Source organism: Eupeodes corollae, chromosome 1 (genome assembly GCF_945859685.1).
Source record: "Eupeodes corollae chromosome 1, idEupCoro1.1, whole genome shotgun sequence".
NCBI classification, from domain to species: domain Eukaryota; kingdom Metazoa; phylum Arthropoda; class Insecta; order Diptera; family Syrphidae; genus Eupeodes; species Eupeodes corollae.
The window spans coordinates 122,265,927-122,287,483 of NC_079147.1; the positions used below are offsets into that span (position 1 = coordinate 122,265,927).

Below are 21,557 nucleotides of genomic sequence, written 5' to 3' on the forward strand. Positions count from 1 at the left end.
TTAAGCCTAACGGCTTGCATTTCTTATATTCTCTTTGTTTGTTATATTCTTATATTTCTTTACCATGTAAGTTAGTTTTAAGCACTTTTATAATAAATCATTCTTGTTTGACGCCTCATAAAGACAACACGGCCTTTTATTTCTCAGCAACTACCTTACTAGGATTTTGAGTAAGGTAATTGCGACGTTGCGCCATAAGAGCTTTGTTTGGTCAAGAATCTACTAAGAGACTTAACATTGGTGACCCCGACGTGATCCAGTGAATATTACATTGGATTACAAATCAATAATTACATTTCATCGCACAAGAAAAGCTGCTCTTAATCAAATCTTAATATTCACATTGGATGGTTCATAACAGGTAGGGTAATTAATTGTCGCATTAACTGCAATTTAATTTATTGGATCTTCGATCTACATACAAACTACGTCCTAATTCACACCGAGACTGCAATCAACATCATTTCTTCGCATCAACGCTGCATAAACGTGGGAGATTAATAAAAACCAACATCACCTCAACGGTACTCCAGATATCTCAACACAACTGTAATACGCTTGGAACAGCAACGGAACAAATTACCTCATAACGGAACGCAACAAATCACCTCATAACGGAACGAACACATCACCTCTCATTACGGAACACATTGGTAACACCAAAGAACTTCGTGAGTACCCATTTTTTTATTATTTAAAAGTGAAGTGATTATCTCAAAATGGCTGAAGTAAAGTTAGAGAAGCTTAGAGTAAAACGCCAAGTAATCATCGGCCAGCTAGGTAGAACGAAAGAATTCTTAAAACGCGCTTCTGCAGCACTTACCGCTGAACTCGAGACTAGATTAGAATCTCTCGAATCGACGAGAACTAATTCCGAAGCAATCCAACTAAAAATTGAAGAGCTTGACGAGAACGAAGTTACTCTTCCAATCAGAGGTGATTTCGAAGAGAATTATTTTGAAATTCGTCCAGCACTACTAAATTTAATTAGCGATGCCAGGCATCCATCGGATTCAGAACCTACGAATCGTACGGTACTAGACACTACAATTGGAGGCACGCCAATCCGCCTGCCAGAGATACCTCTACCTAAATTCTCGGGAGATTACGTCAATTGGACGTCGTTTTACCAACTTTCGTTACTTTAATCCATAACAATCCGGCCTTGAACAACATCACTCGATTTTATTTCCTACGATCAGCGCTAAGTGAAAAGGCACTTAGCAGCATTCGCGCTCTAGAGGTTAACGAACCCAATTACGAGGTAGCTCTAAAAACACTTGTATCTCGATATAATAAGGAGCAAGTCATAGCTCATGAGCATCTTAGAAGAATCTTTAATCTTTCACAAGTTTCAAGAAACTCCGCAACGGAACTTCGTACGCTCTTGGATGAACTTAACGTTCACTTAAGTGCACTTACATCATTGGGTAGGCCTACAGTCTATTGGGATGATCCCATGATCTACCTGATGTGCACTAAATTAGACAGCCTATTGTTAGATAAATGGAATGACATTCGTTCCCAAGATAGATTTCCAACTCTTGATGAGTTCAAGAAGTTTTTGGAAAACCGAGCTTTCAATCTAGACGAAAAATCATGTCTCGCTCCTGCAGCCTACACTTCGAATCTGAAGAATATTAAACCTAAAAAGGACAATAAACAACCGCAAACGTCTCTCATCGCAGTACACGATAAGCTCTGTAGTTATTGTTCAGGTACGAAACACAATATATATAGATGCCGAAAATTCCTACAACTTTCACCCGAACAACGCTACAATTCAGCAAATGGGTTAAAACTCTGTCTTAACTGCCTCAAAACTGGCCATCTAACTGATTCCTGCAGCTTAGATAAGTGCCGCACTTGCAAGCAGCCACACCATACATTGCTGCATGATCATTTAAAAGCATCATCCGCATCATCTGCTTTATCTGCACAACCTGAAACTCCTTCAAAGGAACCTTGACTAGAATCTCCGCTTGCTAAAATTTCTACAGCTAAGCCCACACCTGTTTTGACCATTCCCATAATAAAAGATCAAACAAGCTCAAACTCCACTATCGGAACATCAGTATTGGTATCAGAATACCAGAAAACCAAAACTCGCTCTTAAATTATATTAGCCACTGCGCTTGTCATGGCCCTCAACAAATACGGCCAACCTCTCTTATGCAGAGCCCTATTAGACTCAGGTTTGCAGCTACATTTCATAACTGAATCTTGCGCTTCACAGCTTGGTCTTGAGCGCTCACGGACTGATCTGCCCATCAGCGGTATTGGAAACTCCACCTCGACAATACGTCACAAAATCACTACGTGCATTTACTCACGGTTCAGTAAATTTTCTAAAACAATCGACTTTCACGTCTTGCCACAAATTACTGGTAACCATCCTGATAGCCTTGCTATCGACCTTCCTATCTTACAGAGTATCGAACTTGGATGGGTAGTCGCTGGCAAACTGCAATCAAAACCTCTGCCGCTTTCACACTGCAACATTGCAACCACAGCACTTCCCACACTGTCTTCTCTAGAAAAGACACTTCACAAATTTTGGGACCTAGAAGACTACAAGGCTCCGTCTAAGACTCTCTCCCAAGAGGAAGAAGAATGTGAGAAACACTTTAAGCAGTCCTTCTCACGAACAAGCTCTGGTCGCTTCATTGTCCATCTTCCATTTCGACGAAACCCGTCACAACTCGGAAACTCACTGAACACAGCTTCTAAAAGATTCAAAACGCTTGAACGCAAGCTCATATGCAAACCGGAACTGCAACAGCCTTACAGAGCATTTATTAACGAGTACATAGATCTTCACCACATGCAAGAAATTTAAACTATACTAACCTCAAACTATTTTTTACCACACCACTGCGTTGTCAAACCGGATAGCTCATCCACAAAACTCCGAGTAGTTTTTGACGGTTCGGCAAAGACTTCAACAAATCTCTCTCTAAATGACCTGCTTATGGTTGGACCAACCGTACAGCCCGACTTATTTGCAGTCTCAATCAATTTTCGCACATTTGTTTACGTATTCATGGCAGATATTCGTCAGATGTTTCGACAAATTCTCATTCACGAAGACGATAGAAAATATCAAATGATAGTTTGGCGCAATGAGCCGAACGAAATACTAAAATACTACATCCTGAATACAGTGACATATGGCACATCATCTGCTCCCTTCTTAGCCACCAGATGTATAGTTCAATTAGCAGAGGAAGAAAAGGCTCAATTTCCTAAAGCAGCCCATGCGGTTTTAAATGGAGTCTATGTAGACAATTTCATGACAGGAGCTAATGACCTCTCAGAAGCTAATAAACTTAAGAAAGATATCATCTCAATCTTAGCAAAAGGGCAGTTTGAACTCAGAAAATTCTGTGCTAATAACGACCGACTTTTAGATGACACTCCAGAAGAACATAGAGAGCCCTTTGTGATAATAAATAATTCCGAGACAGTCAAAACTTTGGGATTGATCTGGCAACCACAGCAAGATCTTTTCAAATTCAATTATGTACCAGAATTTCACAATCAGACTTCCAAAAGGACAGTGCTCTCTGATCTAGGTAAGAATTTCGATCCTCTTGGCTTAATCGGTCCAATCGTCGTAAAAGGGAAGTTGTTCATGCAACAGCTCTGGAAATCTAAACTAGGATGGGACTCACCACTACCAGAGGAGCTTAGCCTTCAATGGCATCGCTACATTCAGCAGCTAAATGAAGTCAAATTCTTGTCCTGCCCTCGGCATCTTCTTAGTCAATCAGAATATGTTGACATCCAACTACATGCATTCTCGGACAGCAGCGAAGCCGCATACGGAACGTGTTGCTATTTACGTTCACTAAGTCGTTCAGGCGAAGTAAACTGCCAGCTCATATGCTCCAAATCACACGTATGTCCAATAAAGTCGACAAGCCTACCTAGACTAGAGTTCCAAGCAGCAGTCATGATGGCCGAGTTAGTTGACAGGCTAACAAAAATACTCCAACTCAAGATCAACGATATTTTCTAGCATACCGATTCGCAGATTGTTTTAGCCTGGATTTCCCAACCATCATACACATGGGTTACATTCGTCGCCAATAGAGTAGCCAGAATTCAAGAACTCTCACAAGCAGAGCAATGGAGACATGTTTCTGGAAAAATTAATCCGGCAGATCTGATCTCAAGAGGTTGTACAGTTGATACCTTACAATCATCATCTCTCTGGTTCCAAGGACCAAGCTTCTTAATTTCAATGCATGAGAGCTGGCGAGAAACAGCAACAATCAGCTCTTTTGAAGAAATCCCGGAAAGAAAATCATCCAACAAGGCGCTCATCGCAGCACATCCGCAATACTACAACGATTCACTCCCAAAACTTGAGAGAATATTCGCTTACGTATATCGTTTCTACAATAAAGCACGAAAAATTCAAACTACTGAGGTGCTTTCAACTCTTCCCACTGTGGAGGAAAGTAATCTCGCCCACAGCGGCTTAATCATAAATATGCAACTTCTTGAATTCAAAAATGAATTTAAATGCCTTCAAAATTCTGAACAAGTTAAACAAACTAGTCGTCTTCGAAATCTTTGCCCATTTATAGCCAGAGATGGCTTGCTCAGGGTCAAAGGACGACTGGAAAACGCTCCTATTAATTATGATTCTAAGCATCAAATCATTTTACCTAAAAGAAATTTATTAACTGATCTAATTTTTTCTTTTTATCATTTAAAGTCGCTTCATGCAGCTCCACAGGCACTTCTCGGTATAATTCGTCAAAGGTACTGGCCTCTAGATGGACTAAACATGGCTCGTCGAGAATTCAATAAATGCCAACGCTGTTTCCGTGTCAAACCAAAATCAGTAGAGCAGTTTATGGGCAATCTTCCACCAGAACGGGTATCACCAGAAGGTCCATTTCTGACCACTGGCGTTGACTTTTGTGGCCCCTTTAAACTACGCTACCAGCGAAGGGCTCGAATAATCATTAAAGGATACATCGCTGTCTTCGTCTGCTTCACCACTAAAGCAGTTCACTTAGAAGCAGTCGGAGATCTAACTACAGCCTCGTTCATCGCAGCACTCCGAAGATTTATCGCCCGGCGCGGCCTCTGTCGTACAATATTCTGCGACAACGCAACCAACTTTGTCGGAGCCCAAAACGAACTCAAAGAACTAGCGAGATTATTCGATAGTGAAAGCCTGATACAGATTAAGGAAATCTGTCGAGTGGACCGAATCGAGTGGCGTTTTATTCCTCCAAGGTCACATCATTTCGGCGGTCTCTGGGAGGCTGCCGTCAAGTCTGCAAAGTACCATTTCATTCGAGTAGCAGCAAATGCGATTCTTAACTATGAAGAACTAACCACTCTCACCGCTCAAATCGAAGCAATTTTGAACTCGCGTCCAATTACACCGCTCTCATCATCCACTTTCTCATAGGACGTCCGTTGCCATCCATACCAGAACCCTGCTTACTAGATGCTAGTATCTCGAGGCTCACCAGGTTTTGACGGTTACAACAAATTCAGCAACAATTTTGGAAACGCTGGTCTCGAGACTACCTCCTTAGCCTACAGGAACGTACCAGGTGGTACAAAAAATCTGAAATTCTCAAAGCAAGCACAATCGTTCTCATACATGACGACAACTTACCCCCATACAAATGGCTTATGGGACGAATCCTCAAGACTTTCCCTGGCTCTGATGGCATCGTACGTGTGGCTGAAGTCAAAACCAAACTTGGCATCTATAAACGAACAGCCAATAAACTCTACCCACTTCCGATGTAAACACAGTTGAAGATATAGATAGCAATACTTCAAGGTGGCCGGCATGTTCAGTCTCAACCTGAACCACATTTATCAATTTATTTAATTTTATTTATTTTTTTATGAATTACTTTTATTTTCACTCAAGGCAGCATCTAACCATAATTTACCCTATTGTTATTATTAAAAACATACATACTCAGATAATACACATTGTAACATACATATAATCATTTAACACTCGTACGCATTAACTGCTCATCTTGTACATAGTTAAACGAATTTGCTCTGATGTTAAGCCTAACGGCTTGCATTTCTTATATTCTCTTTGTTTGTTATATTCTTATATTTCTTTACCATGTAAGTTAGTTTTAAGCACTTTTATAATAAATCATTCTTGTTTGACGCCTCATAAAGACAACACGGCCTTTTATTTCTCAGCAACTACCTTACTAGGATTTTGAGTAAGGTAATTGCGACGTTGCGCCATAAGAGCTTTGTTTGGTCAAGAATCTACTAAGAGACTTAACAATGGTCATCCTCCAAAATGCAGCATCACACCCATTCGCCCGTTTTCAAACACAGGATGTGATTATGCTGGTCCCTTCACCATAAGATTGTAACGATGCTGAAAGGCTAAGACTTTAATAGCCTATTTTGCTCTGTTCGTTTGTATGGCTACAAAAGCCATCCATTTAGAGCTCGTCAGTGATCTGACTACGGATGCTTTCATCGCAGCTCTTCAACGATTTACATCACGGCTTGGAAAATGTGCTAACATCTACAGTGACAACAACAACAAGTAGTGCCTAAACCAAGCGCGTAACGATCTCATAAACTCCTTTTTGGTTAAAAATGGCATAAACTGGCACTTTATTCCACCCTCTGCCCCACACTTTGGTGGATTATGGGAGGCTGGAGTGAAGTCCGTCAAATTGCATTTACGACTAGTTCTTGGCGAATCGATATTAACTTTTTAAGAGATGTTTACTTCATTAACCCAGAATTGAATCTATTTTAAACTCTCGTCCTTTATGTTCTTTATCAGATTTAGATCTTAATCCACTAACCCCGTCTCATTTCCTCATAGGTGAACCTTTTACAGTCATACCTGAGCCGAGCCATTCAGGCACTCCAATCATCATCAGTCTATCACATTGGAATCATATTCAGAGTATGATACGAGGCTTTTGGAAACGCTGGCAATCGGAGTATCTCACAACCTTAGAAGAGCGACCCAAATGGCAAAAACCGAAGATCAATTTCAAACCTGGAGATTTGGTGGTAATTAAGGAACCCAATCTACTATCAGCTACTTGGGTCATGGGTCGAATACTCTCGGTAAGATTGGGTGCTGATCACCATGCACGAATGGCCACTGTTCGTACAGCATCTGGAACATTTGTTCGACCCATTACAAAATTAGCCTTATTGCAAATATCCTGAAACTCATTCAGGGGGGTGGAATGTTTAAGATTTAAATTAAATTTATATGTTATATTGAGAAGTTTAACTATAATGTACGAGTATAAAACTTCATTTTTGTTCATTCAATTATTATTAACGGTGCGCTGAATGATGAGAACGAAAATGCTCTTAACGAGAATGCTCCACAAACAACAACAACTTGCGTACGTCTGCATGATGGGTGCAGAAGTTCATGCACGTCTTGTTTTTAATAAGCATGCTTTCTATAGGAATTCAACCGAAGAGCACACCGTGGACCAAAATTAAGGTAATCATTTTTTGTGTTAGTTAATACAAATTATAAAATAATAATTATAACGTTAAGAAGAAAACTAACTTTTTGTTTTAATCTGATATTTATGTCCGGTGTGGTCTGCTTCTGCATATAAGGGTTACATGTAACCTTTTTAAAAATATTATTTTTAAAAACTTTTAGTTATTGTAAAATTTAATATGGATATAAGCTACACAAATTGTTTTTATGCATATGCTCATCCTTGCCAACAAAAGGAGACATTTAACATTTTGATCTAATAGATAAAAATGTTAGGTGATGTTAATGCTGATGCTCTAGCCATAGGATTAAAATTGGCCATAGTTTTTAACAGTATCCACTGATATAACATTATTCAGATATGTCTTTAGTTTAGAGAACTCTTAAAATATGCTCACTTTTTCCCACTGCTTAACGTTTATTAGCTACATATTATATTATCAGCTGTGCGCATACGTTTCATCGAAGTTGGTCTTCTTGACTGCATCGAGATAAGGATAGATTTTGAAGATTAGACATATTATACTTGAGTTAAATTTAAAAATACAATCTCTAACCTCAACCGGAACTACTAGTAACACAATGCTTTCATTTCGCGTTATCAGTTGTGGACTTTTGTGTGAGCTCCTATTGTGGCTGTGTCTGTACTCTGGACTTGGAGATCAACTTGATTCAGAACTTGAACTCAATTTTAAACTCGTTCATCTGGTATGAGATGCATTACTGCTACAGCTATGTACGTCTTTCATGGCAATTTTTACCGCTTCTCTCACTATTTGAAAGAACACAACCACCAGGAAACTTGGAATGCATCAAAGGATAATTCCATTCATCACCCCGTGACTAACGTGTTGGACGGACACCTCTCTTGTCCTCCTGTTAATCTGTAAAAACTGGGAACCAACTCAAATTGGACCACGTTGACATTACAGTTCTATGGTGCGCCTATACTTTTTTCATGATTTGTTCTGTTTTTATCAAAATTTCTAATAAAAATCATAGAATTTGTAAGCCAAAAGCAGAAACATATTAGTTTTAGTACAGTTTACACTGAAAAGGAACCATAATATTAATTTTTCTTAAATTATTGCATTCATTTCTCAATTTTTGAATGCAACGGATCACTTTTTGAACGGCTGACTTCACCTCATTGTTTTTTCCCCCGCTGTTGAGCAATATACATAAGCACAAATTATATTACAACTACATTCATAATAGCTTGGTCTCATAAGAAATGCACGGGACAACTAACCCATGCTTATCCTTACCTTATGGATAAAATCCTCTCTCTTGTAGGTAGAAAGAGAGCATTTAAGTCGGGACTTAAGACAATATATTTGCTCTATGGTTGACATGTTTCTCGATATGTTTGGCATTGGTGGCCATTCACAGTGAAAAAATTATATTCTAATTTTCAGGAATTTAAATACGGAATTAAGATCAAAAAACCTTAACATTGAAGAAATACACTTCAAATTTCAAATTAAAATTAAATTAATTTTTTTATATCTAACTTAGTATTTTTATTCATTTATTTATATGGTGCAAACATCGCATCAACTACAAAACAAATAACATTGAACATGAACATATTTTCAATATGTATTGAAAAAAAAATGTTGGGATGCGACCCACACTGATAACTTCCCATAAAAAATAATTTGCATATGATTAAATACTTCGATTTCAAAATCTATTTTTTAAGCGCGATTTAATTCAAAAAACAATTTTTAGTACTATTTACGTATTATTTTTGTGGATTTTATTTTGTATAAAAAACTGACTGTTGGATTTTAATAAAAATTAGCTGAATGTCGAAAATATTGTTTTCTGGGGGATAAAATTAGTTTCAAGCCAATGTTTTTAAATTTTCAAAAGATATTAAGTAAGCAGTAAATTTTAACCAAGTCTTAGTTTTGTTTTTTTTCTTAGGTTTTTTTGTATTTAGTACAAGAACTGTCAATTCGATTTTTATCATAATATTACCAGATATCAAAAACGATATTTTAAGTTGCACAACATTGTTTCGGAGATGAAATCATTTTTTATTCGTAAAATTTTCGAGGTGACACATTTTTTTCAGTTTAGTTTATCCAAAAATATACCAGCAGGTTTAAAAATATTTGATTCGAAGAAAGAGGGAAAACCTCAATTTTTCTAATTGGCAACCACAAAAAGTTTATATTCTTCTTCTTTTTTGTCCTGTGTTTTTTTTTATTGATTTCATTCCCAATCAAAAAAAACAAATTATACAAAATATAAATAATAAATTATAACAAAAATGTCTTTTCATTGACTCCCTCGAACTTTCGTTGAATTTGTATACATTGTCCTCTATCTTTTGTTTTGTTTAATAATCTGGAAATTTATTATTTTACATTGGAATTCTCTCTTATTTTTACCCCTACTCCAATACATTCCACATGCAAAACATGTGGAACGAATTGTTTAGGAAGTCGTAAAAAGATGTCAGGACTATTCAAATATATAGGTATGCAAAGCCCTTACGCAACACAATCCAATCGTTTCTCTATATACCGGCATACAGTCCTCATTGGTCCAATATCTTAATTGTCATCATCAACGAAAGTTTTGTGCTTTAAGTTCTCTTAATAGCGGTGGTATATTCACGACTCAAATTCTAGATGCACATTTTTTAGCTGTTCGATCAGATATATTTTACATTTATAAGCATTCGACACATAAACTAACTTTGCACTTCTTGCACATTGTTCTTATTTGTGACCTGCAGTTTGGAGCAGCACATCTCTTCCTTTTTTTGTCTGGGTGGAAACAATTCAATGGTCATAACGATCAATCTAATATCATCTAAGATTCTGGCCGTTGAAATAAACCTTCCAGAAGGTCCGGGGCTTTTTCGTGACACAGCATACCTTGTCAGATACGTTTCGACTACAGCACGTCTGCAGTTCAGTTGCGTTATTTTGTTTGTTTTTTTCGAAAGAACTCAAAAATTTTGAATGACTGAAAACGACAAGAATGACAAGAAAAAATTCACCACTATTTCTTGTTTCTGATGTTGATGCGCTATACATTTTTATTTTCATCCATTCGATCTGTTCCTCCCATTCCTTTGTTGTAGAGGTGTATCATTGGAGACATTTGAACCGTAACGTTTTTTTCAATTCCCGAGAGTAACGTTTTACAGGGACTGTTGGATTCACTCCAAATTTTGTAGACCCGGCCGTAACAACACCATTGTCTCTCCAACGAACATACAAAATCTCACCGTTTTGTTGCATTGCACTGGCGATGGTACCTCCTGGCTGCTTTTCAAATCCAAATCTACTAGGAAGGTAAGTTGTGTAGTTTTTTTTATGCAAACCAAGCTGATGTGTTTGTTTCGAGGAAAGCTTTGGTGTAAGGCTGTGTGCTCTCAAATAACAAAAAAGGCTTCGCCCGCAAAACCCGTCTGGAGAATTTACACACCAGGCTTCGAATCCGAATCTGATTGGCTTACCTCTGATGAATTGCTTCATTGGATGCATGCCAAAATACTTGATCATGTATTCGTCATGTTCAATATCTTGATTCGGCAATGAAACGTCCCATACACTTTTGTTTGACGGTGTTGATTAGTGTACGCAGCTTCCACACCTTGTCGGAAGAATCAAAATCCACATCATTGTCAGGACAGTGTATATATTTCAAAATGGATAAAAATCTTTTTCGGCGCATACCTTTGCTAAGCATTTCATTATACATGTCAGATGTCTGATCCCAATAGTGATGAAAGGAAGGCAGAACATAAGAACCGCTAGAGCTAGCAGTTGTTTTCCAGGTAAGTGTCGAATGTCCTTTACCTCATGTTCCTCGTTGCCGGACTCTTCATCGGTAAGAACACAAGGCTCAGGAGGTTCTATATAAATATCATCAGGAGTATTGCTCACAGGTGCATCCGAAAATAAGATGTAAAGTGCATCCTGCAGCGAAAATCCAGGCCTGCAAAGTTTTATTGCAATAGTACCTATAGATTTTCATACAAAACATGCAAAATAATAGCACAACCATATTGGCGCAGTTATGCCACAGGGCATTACTCATAAATGTGGTCTTTCCCACGACACAAAAAAAATATGCTCGATGTAAACCAGTTATATTTTTTTTATTCTAAAAACTGAAACAAAATATTAGTCAAGTAGAATATTTTGAGAACGAAAAATAATCTATAATATAAAATGCCTAGATAACGACGTGCGAAGATTGGCCGCCGCAAAAGACACGCAACAAGTGTATTCACAGAACTTAAGCGAAGAAATACAAAATATATTAAGATACAATGCTCGTCACCATTTTAGTCCAACAACCCTAAACGGATATTCAATCAGTTCAATATCAAATGTAATATGAGTAAATTAAAATTGCTCTATGTTTATCATAAACACTCAATACATCTTTTTAAAAGTCGTTTTTGCATTTTGTTCTTATTATTTAAGAAAAAACGTTGTTTGAAGTCGATATTGATGTTTCTAGAGATATGATTGACTAAAAAAGGTTTCCAAAAGTAAACGAGCATTTAAGGAAGGTAGAATTATGAGATTATTTAAGATCTAGATCAGGAAAAGAAAGAAATATTAGAAACTAATTTCACAATTTTAAAATTATGAGATGGTTTCTTACAGAAAGGTATTTAATTGTGTATCTTAAAAACTAAACTTTAACATATTTTGTTTCTTTTTTTTTTGCAACAGCGGTTCTGCTCCAGTATACTTGTATTTAGAATGTTCCGCTGAAGTCAAATGCTGGAAAATGATGTTCTTCAGATTCCGGATGAATCTCCAAGCCGAAGGATTTAAGCATTGAAAACAAATTTTCTGGCCGTAAATTTATTATTATTCAAATAAAATGTTTTAGTTTTAATAAGAAGAATGTTGTTTTTAATTAACATCAAAGCATTTGGTTTGTTTTGTTTGATAACTTTTCTGCAATGCCAACTGTATTTGCTTAGTTAGATCTCGTTGCATGTTAACACCTGTGATCTTCAGCCTAGAGGAGTTCTTAAAAAAGGACGGACCAATAACGTCAACGGCTCAAAATCCATATCAAACGGTAACTTTTTGAAATTCTCTTGCATTGTATATAATTATAACCAGCACAACCAATAGAGGTAGGTATTTTGGAATGCTAGTTTTTATTTGATCTTAAGCATATGAACATCCTATTAAGAATATGTTTATCCAATGCACACATCCATTTTATATTGCATGCCGTGCAGATGCTGTGATGTCTCACGATTAGGAAATATAGTCAAACACGTTTTATCTTTTAGCTTGTTCTTTATTAAGTGGCACTTCCTTTTAGAATGCCTTAACCATTGTCTTATACTTAATTATCATCTATATAAACTCTAAATAAGTGTTATACTAAAATATAGTATTCTAGTACTCATATTGAAATCTGCTTACACTACAATACCCCCTTTTTTTGCTTTAAATAATTATTTAAATTATTTACAATTATTATAAATAATATACAATATATTTTTGTTGTTTTAATGAAATTCATAATACAAATTTTAATTCACAAATAGTTTCTTTTTAAATATATTTTTATTTTTTTACTTAAGACTATCTTAATTATTTCATATTTCATATTTATTACCTTCATGTTTGATATTTATTTTTTTTAATTTTTATTTCATGTTTTTGTTTCAACATTTAAAATGCAGTTTTTACCTATATATTAAAAAAAATGATAATAATAATAATTATTTTATGCATTTGAACTGGATAGGATTTAAACTTTTTATTTAATTTAAATTTTTAGTTTTCAGGGCACAGATTGTTTCCTTTTTCTTTCATTTTATTTGATCTATATGTCTTTTTATAATTTTTCCATCTTGCAATTCACAAAGGTACAATCGTTTTTCAATAATTTCTTTTATTTTAGCTTCTAACCATATTGATTTATTTCCTTTAATATTTTTAATTTGAACATTTTTACCTAATTTTAGTTTTCTTGCAATTCTTCCCCTATAATATTTTCTTTGTAAATGTTTGCTTTCAATTTCTTTCCTGTTATAACTATTTTCAAATTTATTTTTCTTATCTGGTATGATCATATCTAATCTAGTTTTAATTTTTCGTCCATACATAGCATCGGAAGGAGATTGACCAGTTGAACAATGTGGAGTCACCCTGTAAGCTAATAAAAAATTTTTAAAGCGACTTCTATTTCATAACTTGTTTTTGGTTTGTTTTCAAGCGCTTTGAAAAGGCCGTTTTTATCGTTCTTACTGAATTCTCAGCTTGTCCATTATTTTGAGGAAAGTATGTTGGAGTTGTCCTATGGTCTATGCCATTTGAAGAAAAAAAATCTTCAAGTTCTTTGGACTTAAAGACGGAACCGTTGTCAGATACTACAATATCACACAAACCATGTCTAGCAAAAGTTTCCCTAAGTTTATCTCTTGTAAACTGAGAAGTTGCCTGTTTTGTTTTAAATACCTCCAACCATTTGGATTTTGAATCCACAATAACTAGAAACCAGTGACTCCATTTAGGTCCTGTGTAGTCCATGTGAACACGAGACCAAGGTTTAATTGGTATCGGCCAAGACACTAATTCAGCTTTGGGAGGATTATCACTATTTAATTTACATGATTCACAATTCTTGCAACGATTTTCAATAGCTTGCATGTGTGGAGACAGTGTTGGGGCGGCAAAATTTTTGAAATTTTAGAGGCGAAAAACAGTAAAGAGACAATCAATTTTAAAAATTGGTTCAGATTAGTTTTTATAAGAAATTGTTAATAGAATATACATATTATAATTCAATTAATTAATTTACTTCTTAATCTGCATGGGCAAGATGTCGATTTTTTAATAGATCAATTAGGCTTTATTGAGTAATGTTCTTTACTTTCTGTTCTTTTAGTGAGATTAATCTCACGGGTATGAAGCATTACTAAAGCTGAATAACTTCTCAATTTGTGTGTGAAATAAAAATACCGTAGATTTGCATGTATTGAATGTCATTTTGATATTCATTCATTTGTTCATAACATAAAATTTTAGTTTAAAACAATTTTTTTCAAAAACTATGCATACTTTTGACTTGATTTAAAAATAAGCTAATAGACAAAAATGTTGGCTTTAAAAAAAGATATAATACTTAATTGTAAGTATTACCGTTATTTTGTAATTATTTATTTTTTTAATGTATACATTTTTTTAAATTGTCCCTACCGCCTAAACGGGGGGAGATAGACCCTCCTCCCATAGTAAAAAAATGCTTGTTTTTAACTGTTCTATACAAATTCGTCATTAAATTTTGTCGCCTAAGTTATCGTATTCTTCCCTGATTTTTGTTCTAGCCGGAATTAGAAGAGATTTCCGAAACAAGATATCGAAGAAGTACAGTCACACCCTTCTCTATCACAAGATACGTACAAGACGTCGTCAAATTTTCCTTCATCACAAGATACTGAAGAAATCCAATAAACAACTGTTAATTTAAAATTTAATACTGGGGCCCTACTATCTAATTCGATTCTATAGTAAAAATGTTCGAATTCGAAAAATCACTACTCCGTAATTCTATAAGCAAGTTCTAAAACCGAAAATCGAACAGCTCTAGTAGTGCCAACTATTTTTTTTGTTTTCTTAGCGCAAAATTGGTACTACCTACTGCTAAAGTTAATGTCAAATTCGTGCGAATTCGGAAATAATCATTCTATATCAAATGTGTTTGCGAGGAGGTCAATTTAAGAATTTTGCTTTCAAAATGTAAGTAAATAAAAGTTATAAATTAGTAATTCGTGGCATTTTTCATAGATATGGTATTGTTTATGTGTAATTTATGTTTTTGTTTCAGGGAATCATCTAAAACTGCAAATATGAAAACATCGCAATTTGAGATTCTGGTGGAGTTCATGATGAAGCAACCAGATTTATCCATGGGGTATTTAAAAACACCCGAAGCGAGACAAAAATCAAGACATTTGTGGACCAATTTATCCGAAGTATTAAATGCTGAAGGGCCCCCGCAACGTGATGCAGTGGGATGGAAAAAGGTATAAGAAGTAAAAACATTGACAAATTCTTATATTTTATTATTTTTTTCTCAGGTTTGGGCTGACTTCAAAGTACACACCAAAGCCAAGTTGAGGAAAAATAAAATTAATTTGTCCGGAACTGGTGGTGGTCCGCCTAAATATCATTCCCTTACTCCATTGGAAGAAAAGGTCAGTGAGTTGCTCGACTTAGGTCAAGCAATCGACGGAATGAATGGTTCCTTAAGCTTCGGCTTGCATGATATTAGCAGCATTCAGGAACAACTTGCAGAAGCAGATGATGGAGATGCAGACATTATATATATGTTAAATGACGTGGTTGATAACTCAGAAATCAATTTAAACGATGTTCTGAGCACTGAAAAAGAAAATATCCCACAACAGCGAATAACACCAAAAAAACGACAAACATCACTCCTCAAAAAATAAATTGAGCATCAAATAGCATATCAAAACAATTCGTCCGATGCTTTAAGAGAGATAAATGAAAATTTAAAAGGAATTTTAAAATACGAAAGAAGGGACTTTGAATTAAACGAAAAAAATTACAAATTAAGGAAAGAGAAATTCGAGCTTAAAAAACAAAAATTTGAATTTAATCTATTTTCATAGATAGTACCACTCGAAAGTAGAATCGGAAATGACTTTCGAATAGAATCAAAAGTAGAATCGAGTTACATAGTAGGGCCCCTGATTCCTTCCTATTTAATTTGAATAAAGAAACAGGGGATTTTATAACTTTAAATGGTATACCACAAAATGATAATACGGACTTTAAAAATTCCAGAAATGATTATAGTGATAAAACGAGGTATTGTTCAAAAAGTTTATACCAACGCACTTTAAAAAACGGAGAGATTCAACGCCGTGAGTGGTTAACTTAATCAGATAATCAGAAACTAAAGAGTATGTATTTTGTGTTCCATGCTTATTATTTGGTAGAAGTGGTGAAATGAATGCTTTTACTGGTGAAGGATTTCGTGACTGGAAAAACTCAAAAGCACACATTCAAGGTCATGAAAATTCTGATTTCCACAAAACTAACATTAGTCATTTTAAAGCTGAAGCAGTTGTTCACGGGCGTGTTGATCAACGTCTAATAAAACAATTTGATGAAGAAATAGCGTATTGGAACAAAAATTTATACCGATTAATTGCAATTATTAAATCACTAGCAATAAGAGGGTTTCCATTTCGAGGGAATTCAGAACGAATAGGAGATCCCCATAATGGGGATTTTTTAGGAACGGTAAATCTTCTTTCTGAATTTGATAACTTTTTATCTGAACATTTAAAATTGTATGAAGAAATTATATTGTTAATTCAGTATAAAGTACTACAACAAATTTCCAGTGAAGTGTAATCTGCTAAGTATTTTGGTATAATTGTAGACTCTACTCCTGATATTGCACATGTTGATCAGTGTACTATAATTATCAGATATGTACGTGATAACTGTGAGATTGTTGAAAGGTTTCTAGAATTTCTACCAAATACCGGCCATAAAGCTAAAGATATTGAGGATGGTTTGTTAAAATCTCTCAAAAATAATGGTTTGGACATAATAAACTGTCGTGGTCAATCTTATGATAATGCAAACAATATGTCAGGTATAGTTCAGGCCTTCAGACACGAATCAAAACCATTAATCCTTTAGCAGATTACGTTCCTTGTGCTGCTCATTCTTTAAATTTGGTAGGATCATGTGCAGTTGAATCGGTAATAGAAGCAGTCGACTTCTTTTCTACTTTGCAAGAACTATACAATTTCTTTACTATATCTACACATCGTTGGGAGATTTTAGTGCATCCGTTGTTTAGATCTATAACTCTCTGGCTCTATTTCTTCAAGACATGAGAGCAGACAATTTTCTGATTATGAAGAAAAAGCCAAAACACTATCTGGAGTTCACGATTATTATCGTTATGATACTCATCGCAAAAATACCAGAAGAATTCAGCCAGATGAGTCACGGGTAAATGAAAGAACACCTTTTTCTGGACAAGAAAATTTTCGCACAAATGTTTATTACCCTATTCTAGACACTCTGAGTGTACAATTGGCCGGGCGTAAAAGTGCATACGAAAAGTTTTACGCAAATTTTAATTTTTTTGATGATTTATCCGAAATAGATACAAACGAATTGAAAAATCTTACCAATAAACTAGTCAGTAAGTATCCTGACGATTTGGAAGAGACGTTAGGCAATGAATGCATACATTTACATTTTCAACTGAAAGATTCCTTAGTAAATACGGAAGATGTACGCTCTGCACAAAAAATATGCAATGTAATGCATTCACGGAGTCTTTGAGATGTTTATCCGAATGTGGACATTGATCTCCGTATTTTTAATATTCCGGCTACAAATTGTTCAGGAGAAAGATCTTTTTTCACTCTAAAACGCGTAAAAACCTATTTACGCGCAAGCATGGGCCAAGAAGATAGACTTAATGCTCTTGCATTACTGTCAATTGAAGCTCAACTAATTCAAGAAATTAATTATGACGATATAATCGACATTTTTGCGCGGACCAAAGCCAGAAAAAAGAATTTTTAAAATTAATTAATATTGAAAAAAAAGATTTATGATTTCTCTGTTTAAAATTTATAACTTATTTATCTGTCATGCTTATTATTTATATTTAAAGAAATATATTTCAATAAATAAAGTTATTTTAAAATAAAAATATTGGATCAAAATTAATGAAATTCAATTTCTCAAAAAGGGCGGCGCATCGAACGGGGCCTAGGGCGGCAGCAAGCCTAAATCCGTCACTGTGTGGAGAATGTTATTCCTCTAGAATTACAGCTTGCAGTTTTTGAGGAACAATCACTCGATCACCCCAAAAAAGAATCTTTTCTTTTATACCTACTTATTTCCCTGCTTCGTTTTGAAAATGGACTAAATTTATCGCCCTTTAATTTATTTAAAGAACCTTGTTTTACCACTCGAAATATCTTTTTCAATAAAGGATCTTTTTTTGATTCGTAAAATATGTCTTCTTTCGAAACAGGCATATGATTTTTCTCTCCTAAGAAATTTATTTGACACACTTCCTCTTCAAATTCTTGATCTTCAGAATTGGATAATCTAGAGAGGGGATCGGCTATGTTCTCCTTGCCAGGAATGTGTTTAATTTTAAAATCATAGCCACTATAATATAGATATAGAACTATAATAAAGATTTTTGATCGGTTTTTAACTCAAACTTTCTACCAATTAGATATAATCTTAACTTTTTGAAAGCATCCACTACAGAATAATTTTTCTCGGATTTATTTAATCGACGAGATATAAAAGAAATAGGGCGTCCTCTACCCTCTTTAACTGTGGATAAGACTCCAGCAATACTACGTTTTGATGCATCTGTTGTCAAAACAAGGGGAGAATTTAAATCGAAATGAGCTAGCGTTATGTCCTCTGCTATTTTACTTTTAATTGTATCAAAAGATTCTTTACATTTAGAATTAAAATCAAAAATAACATCTTTTTTTAAAAGATTGTAAACCGGAGACATTATTTCAGCTAAGCCCTCAATTAATTTTGAATAATAATTTACAACTCCGCAAAAAGCCTTAACTTCACTCACATTTCGTGGTTCAGAAGTTTTTAAAAATGCTTTGACTCTATCCATGTTTTTGGATAGGCCTTTCGAATTAATTGTGTGGCCTAAATACTCAATTGAGTCAGCGAGAAACACACACATTTTTTTTTTGTTTAATCTGATTCCAGCTTGTGAAAGTTTATCAAATAATGCTTCTAATCTTTCAAGAAGCCCTTCAGCTGATGAAGCTGCTACTAGAATATCGTCAACAAAAGCGGCTATACCTTTTAAACCAGAAATGATCTTTTCCATTTCTTGTTGAAAAATACTTGTGGCTACTTTGATGCCATATGGCATTCTAAGCACCTTGTAAATTCCCATGTCAGTGCTTTAGGCACAAAGCATTTGGGATCTCTCATCTAAAAGACATTGCATGAAAGCTTGTTTCACGTCTAATTTGCAGAAAATTTTACCTCCATGTAATGAAGTAAAAATGTCCTCTATGCGAGGTAGAGGATGATTAAAATCCTTCAGATGTGGGTTAAGTGTGACCTTATAGTCTCCACTTATTCTTATGCCACCATCACTTTTGGGTACTAAAACAATTGGCGTACCCCACTCTGCATTATCGATTTTCTCTATGAGTCCTTCTTTAACCCATTTATCTAATTCTGAACGAACGATATCTCGTTTGGCAAAAGGAACCTGACCAGGTTTCCAGAACTTAGGTCGAGCATTTTCACTTATATCAAGTGATATTTTTTTGTATTTATACATTTCTAATTCATCTTTAAATAATTTATTATGTAATTTTAGTTTTAATTCATTATTTAATTTTTTAATTTATTTAAAGTTTTTGCTGGAATCGCTGATATTCCCGCTCCACTTTACAATTCAAACTGCATTGATTTCCCTATTATGGAAAGAGAAATGACAATTGGTTTGTTTACATTTTCAATTAAAATCTTAATATCTAACTTATCTTCTACTCCCACGGTGTTGATGTGTTTTGTGCTGTTGTTCTCCTGTTGTCTTCTTGGCTTATCATTTTGCTTTGTTGTTCGGTTTGATTTGTTGTTTGTGCCTTCTTGTTTACCTCGTTGTCGGCAGGCTTCACTCAGGTGTCCAATTTTGCCACATGTTGAACATTTATATGTTTTATATCGGCACGTGTTTGGTGAGTGTCCAGATTTGTTACAGCGATAACAGCGAAATTGATTGATGCTAGATTGTGCTGTTTTTGCTTGATGCTTCGTATTGGAGCTCTAGCTGCTACGATTTGGTGTGACCACGTTGACTGTTTGATCGAAACTAGCTTTATTTTCACTAGCTTGGGCCAGTTGTAGGGCTGTAGGAAGATCAACTTCCTTCTCTTCTGCTAAGCGTTAGTATTTTTTTTTTACGAAGACCTGTGATGAACTTGTACTTAAGCCATTCTGATATTTCAGCTCCGAATTCACACTTTGAGGCAGATTCCATGACTCGGGCATGCCATCCGTTCACGGACTCGTCATCATTTTGGGTCATTTCCATGAATTTTTGTCGATCATTCCATCTGTTTTGTGATGGGACATAATGTTGGTCCAGAATGACACACAATTCCTTGAAAGTATTGGTTTCTGGTTTGTCGGGTGTCGTCAGATTCCAAAGTAGCTTGTATGCTTGTGGACTTAGAACTGTGATGGGGACGCTTACTTTTTCAATTTGTGATGTCTCACGATTAGGAAATATAGTCAAACACGTTTTATCTTTTAGCTTGTTCTTTATTAAGTGGCACTTCCTTTTAGAATGCCTTAACCATTGTCTTATACTTAATTATCATCTATATAAACTCTAAATAAGTGTTATACTAAAATATAGTATTCTAGTACTCACATTGAGATCTGCTTACACTACAGATGCTAATGTTGTGCTATTCAAAAAATCCAACTATGAAAGTATATCCCACAACCAATTTACCACTGAAAATCCAATCTTACAACTAATGTTGAAATGAAAAAAATACGTATGGTGCTAGAAATGCAACCACTGATAATTATTCCCAATTAGAATCAAACTGTTGGAAATGCATCCAAATATTTTTGCGTTCCGAACGTGAATTTTACGATTTTGCGTTTTAACGTGAACGTGAATTTTACGTTTTTGTGTTTTAACGTAAACGTGAATTTTACGTTTTTGCGTTTTAACGTAAACGTGAATTTTATGTTTTTGCGTTTTAGGTTTCAACTTTTGCTAAGCATGGTCTAGAACCCAAAATAATACCATATCTAACGTTTAATAAGCATGGTCTAGAACCCAAATTATTACCGATATCTAACGTTTGCTAAGCATGGTCTAGAACCCAAAATAATACCAGTACCAGAACCCTGGTGATGCCGGTATTTAGCATAGATCAGAACCCTGGTGATGCCGGTGTTCTAGAACCCTCTAGTTACAACTACTCTTATCTTTTGTGTTTTTAAATTCAATA

At 35.2% G+C, this 21,557-nt stretch overlaps 2 protein-coding genes across 2 annotated transcripts; both read left to right on the forward strand.

Annotated features, from left to right (window-relative positions):
• Positions 1–3,043: 3,043 nt before the first annotated feature.
• LOC129943507 (uncharacterized) lies at positions 3,044–5,434 on the forward strand. The gene is made up of 3 exons (XM_056053014.1): positions 3,044–3,901; positions 4,022–4,615; positions 4,727–5,434. Exons 1-3 carry the CDS (start codon positions 3,044–3,046, stop codon positions 5,432–5,434), a joined length of 2,160 nt encoding a protein of 719 aa, XP_055908989.1.
• Positions 5,435–15,155: 9,721 nt separating this feature from the next.
• LOC129943516 (uncharacterized) lies at positions 15,156–15,968 on the forward strand. The gene is made up of 3 exons (XM_056053025.1): positions 15,156–15,252; positions 15,341–15,539; positions 15,594–15,968. The coding sequence occupies exons 1-3, from the start codon at positions 15,209–15,211 to the stop codon at positions 15,966–15,968; spliced, it is 618 nt and encodes a 205-aa protein (XP_055909000.1). The 5' UTR covers positions 15,156–15,208.
• Positions 15,969–21,557: the final 5,589 nt, after the last annotated feature.

Excerpts from the sequence above, each read along its gene's own strand:
- LOC129943507 (XM_056053014.1), top strand. The coding sequence starts at position 3,044 with ATGGCAGATATTCGTCAGATGTTTCGACAAATTCTCATTCACGAAGAC. Across the intron at positions 3,902-4,021 it reads TCATATGCTCCAAATCACAC|CATACCGATTCGCAGATTGT; the intron begins GTATGTCCAATA and ends GATATTTTCTAG. Across the intron at positions 4,616-4,726 it reads CCAGAGATGGCTTGCTCAGG|TCGCTTCATGCAGCTCCACA; the intron begins GTCAAAGGACGA and ends TATCATTTAAAG.
- LOC129943516 (XM_056053025.1), top strand. The coding sequence starts at position 15,209 with ATGTGTTTGCGAGGAGGTCAATTTAAGAATTTTGCTTTCAAAAT. Across the intron at positions 15,253-15,340 it reads AAGAATTTTGCTTTCAAAAT|GGAATCATCTAAAACTGCAA; the intron begins GTAAGTAAATAA and ends TTTTTGTTTCAG. Across the intron at positions 15,540-15,593 it reads ATGCAGTGGGATGGAAAAAG|GTTTGGGCTGACTTCAAAGT; the intron begins GTATAAGAAGTA and ends TTTTTTTCTCAG.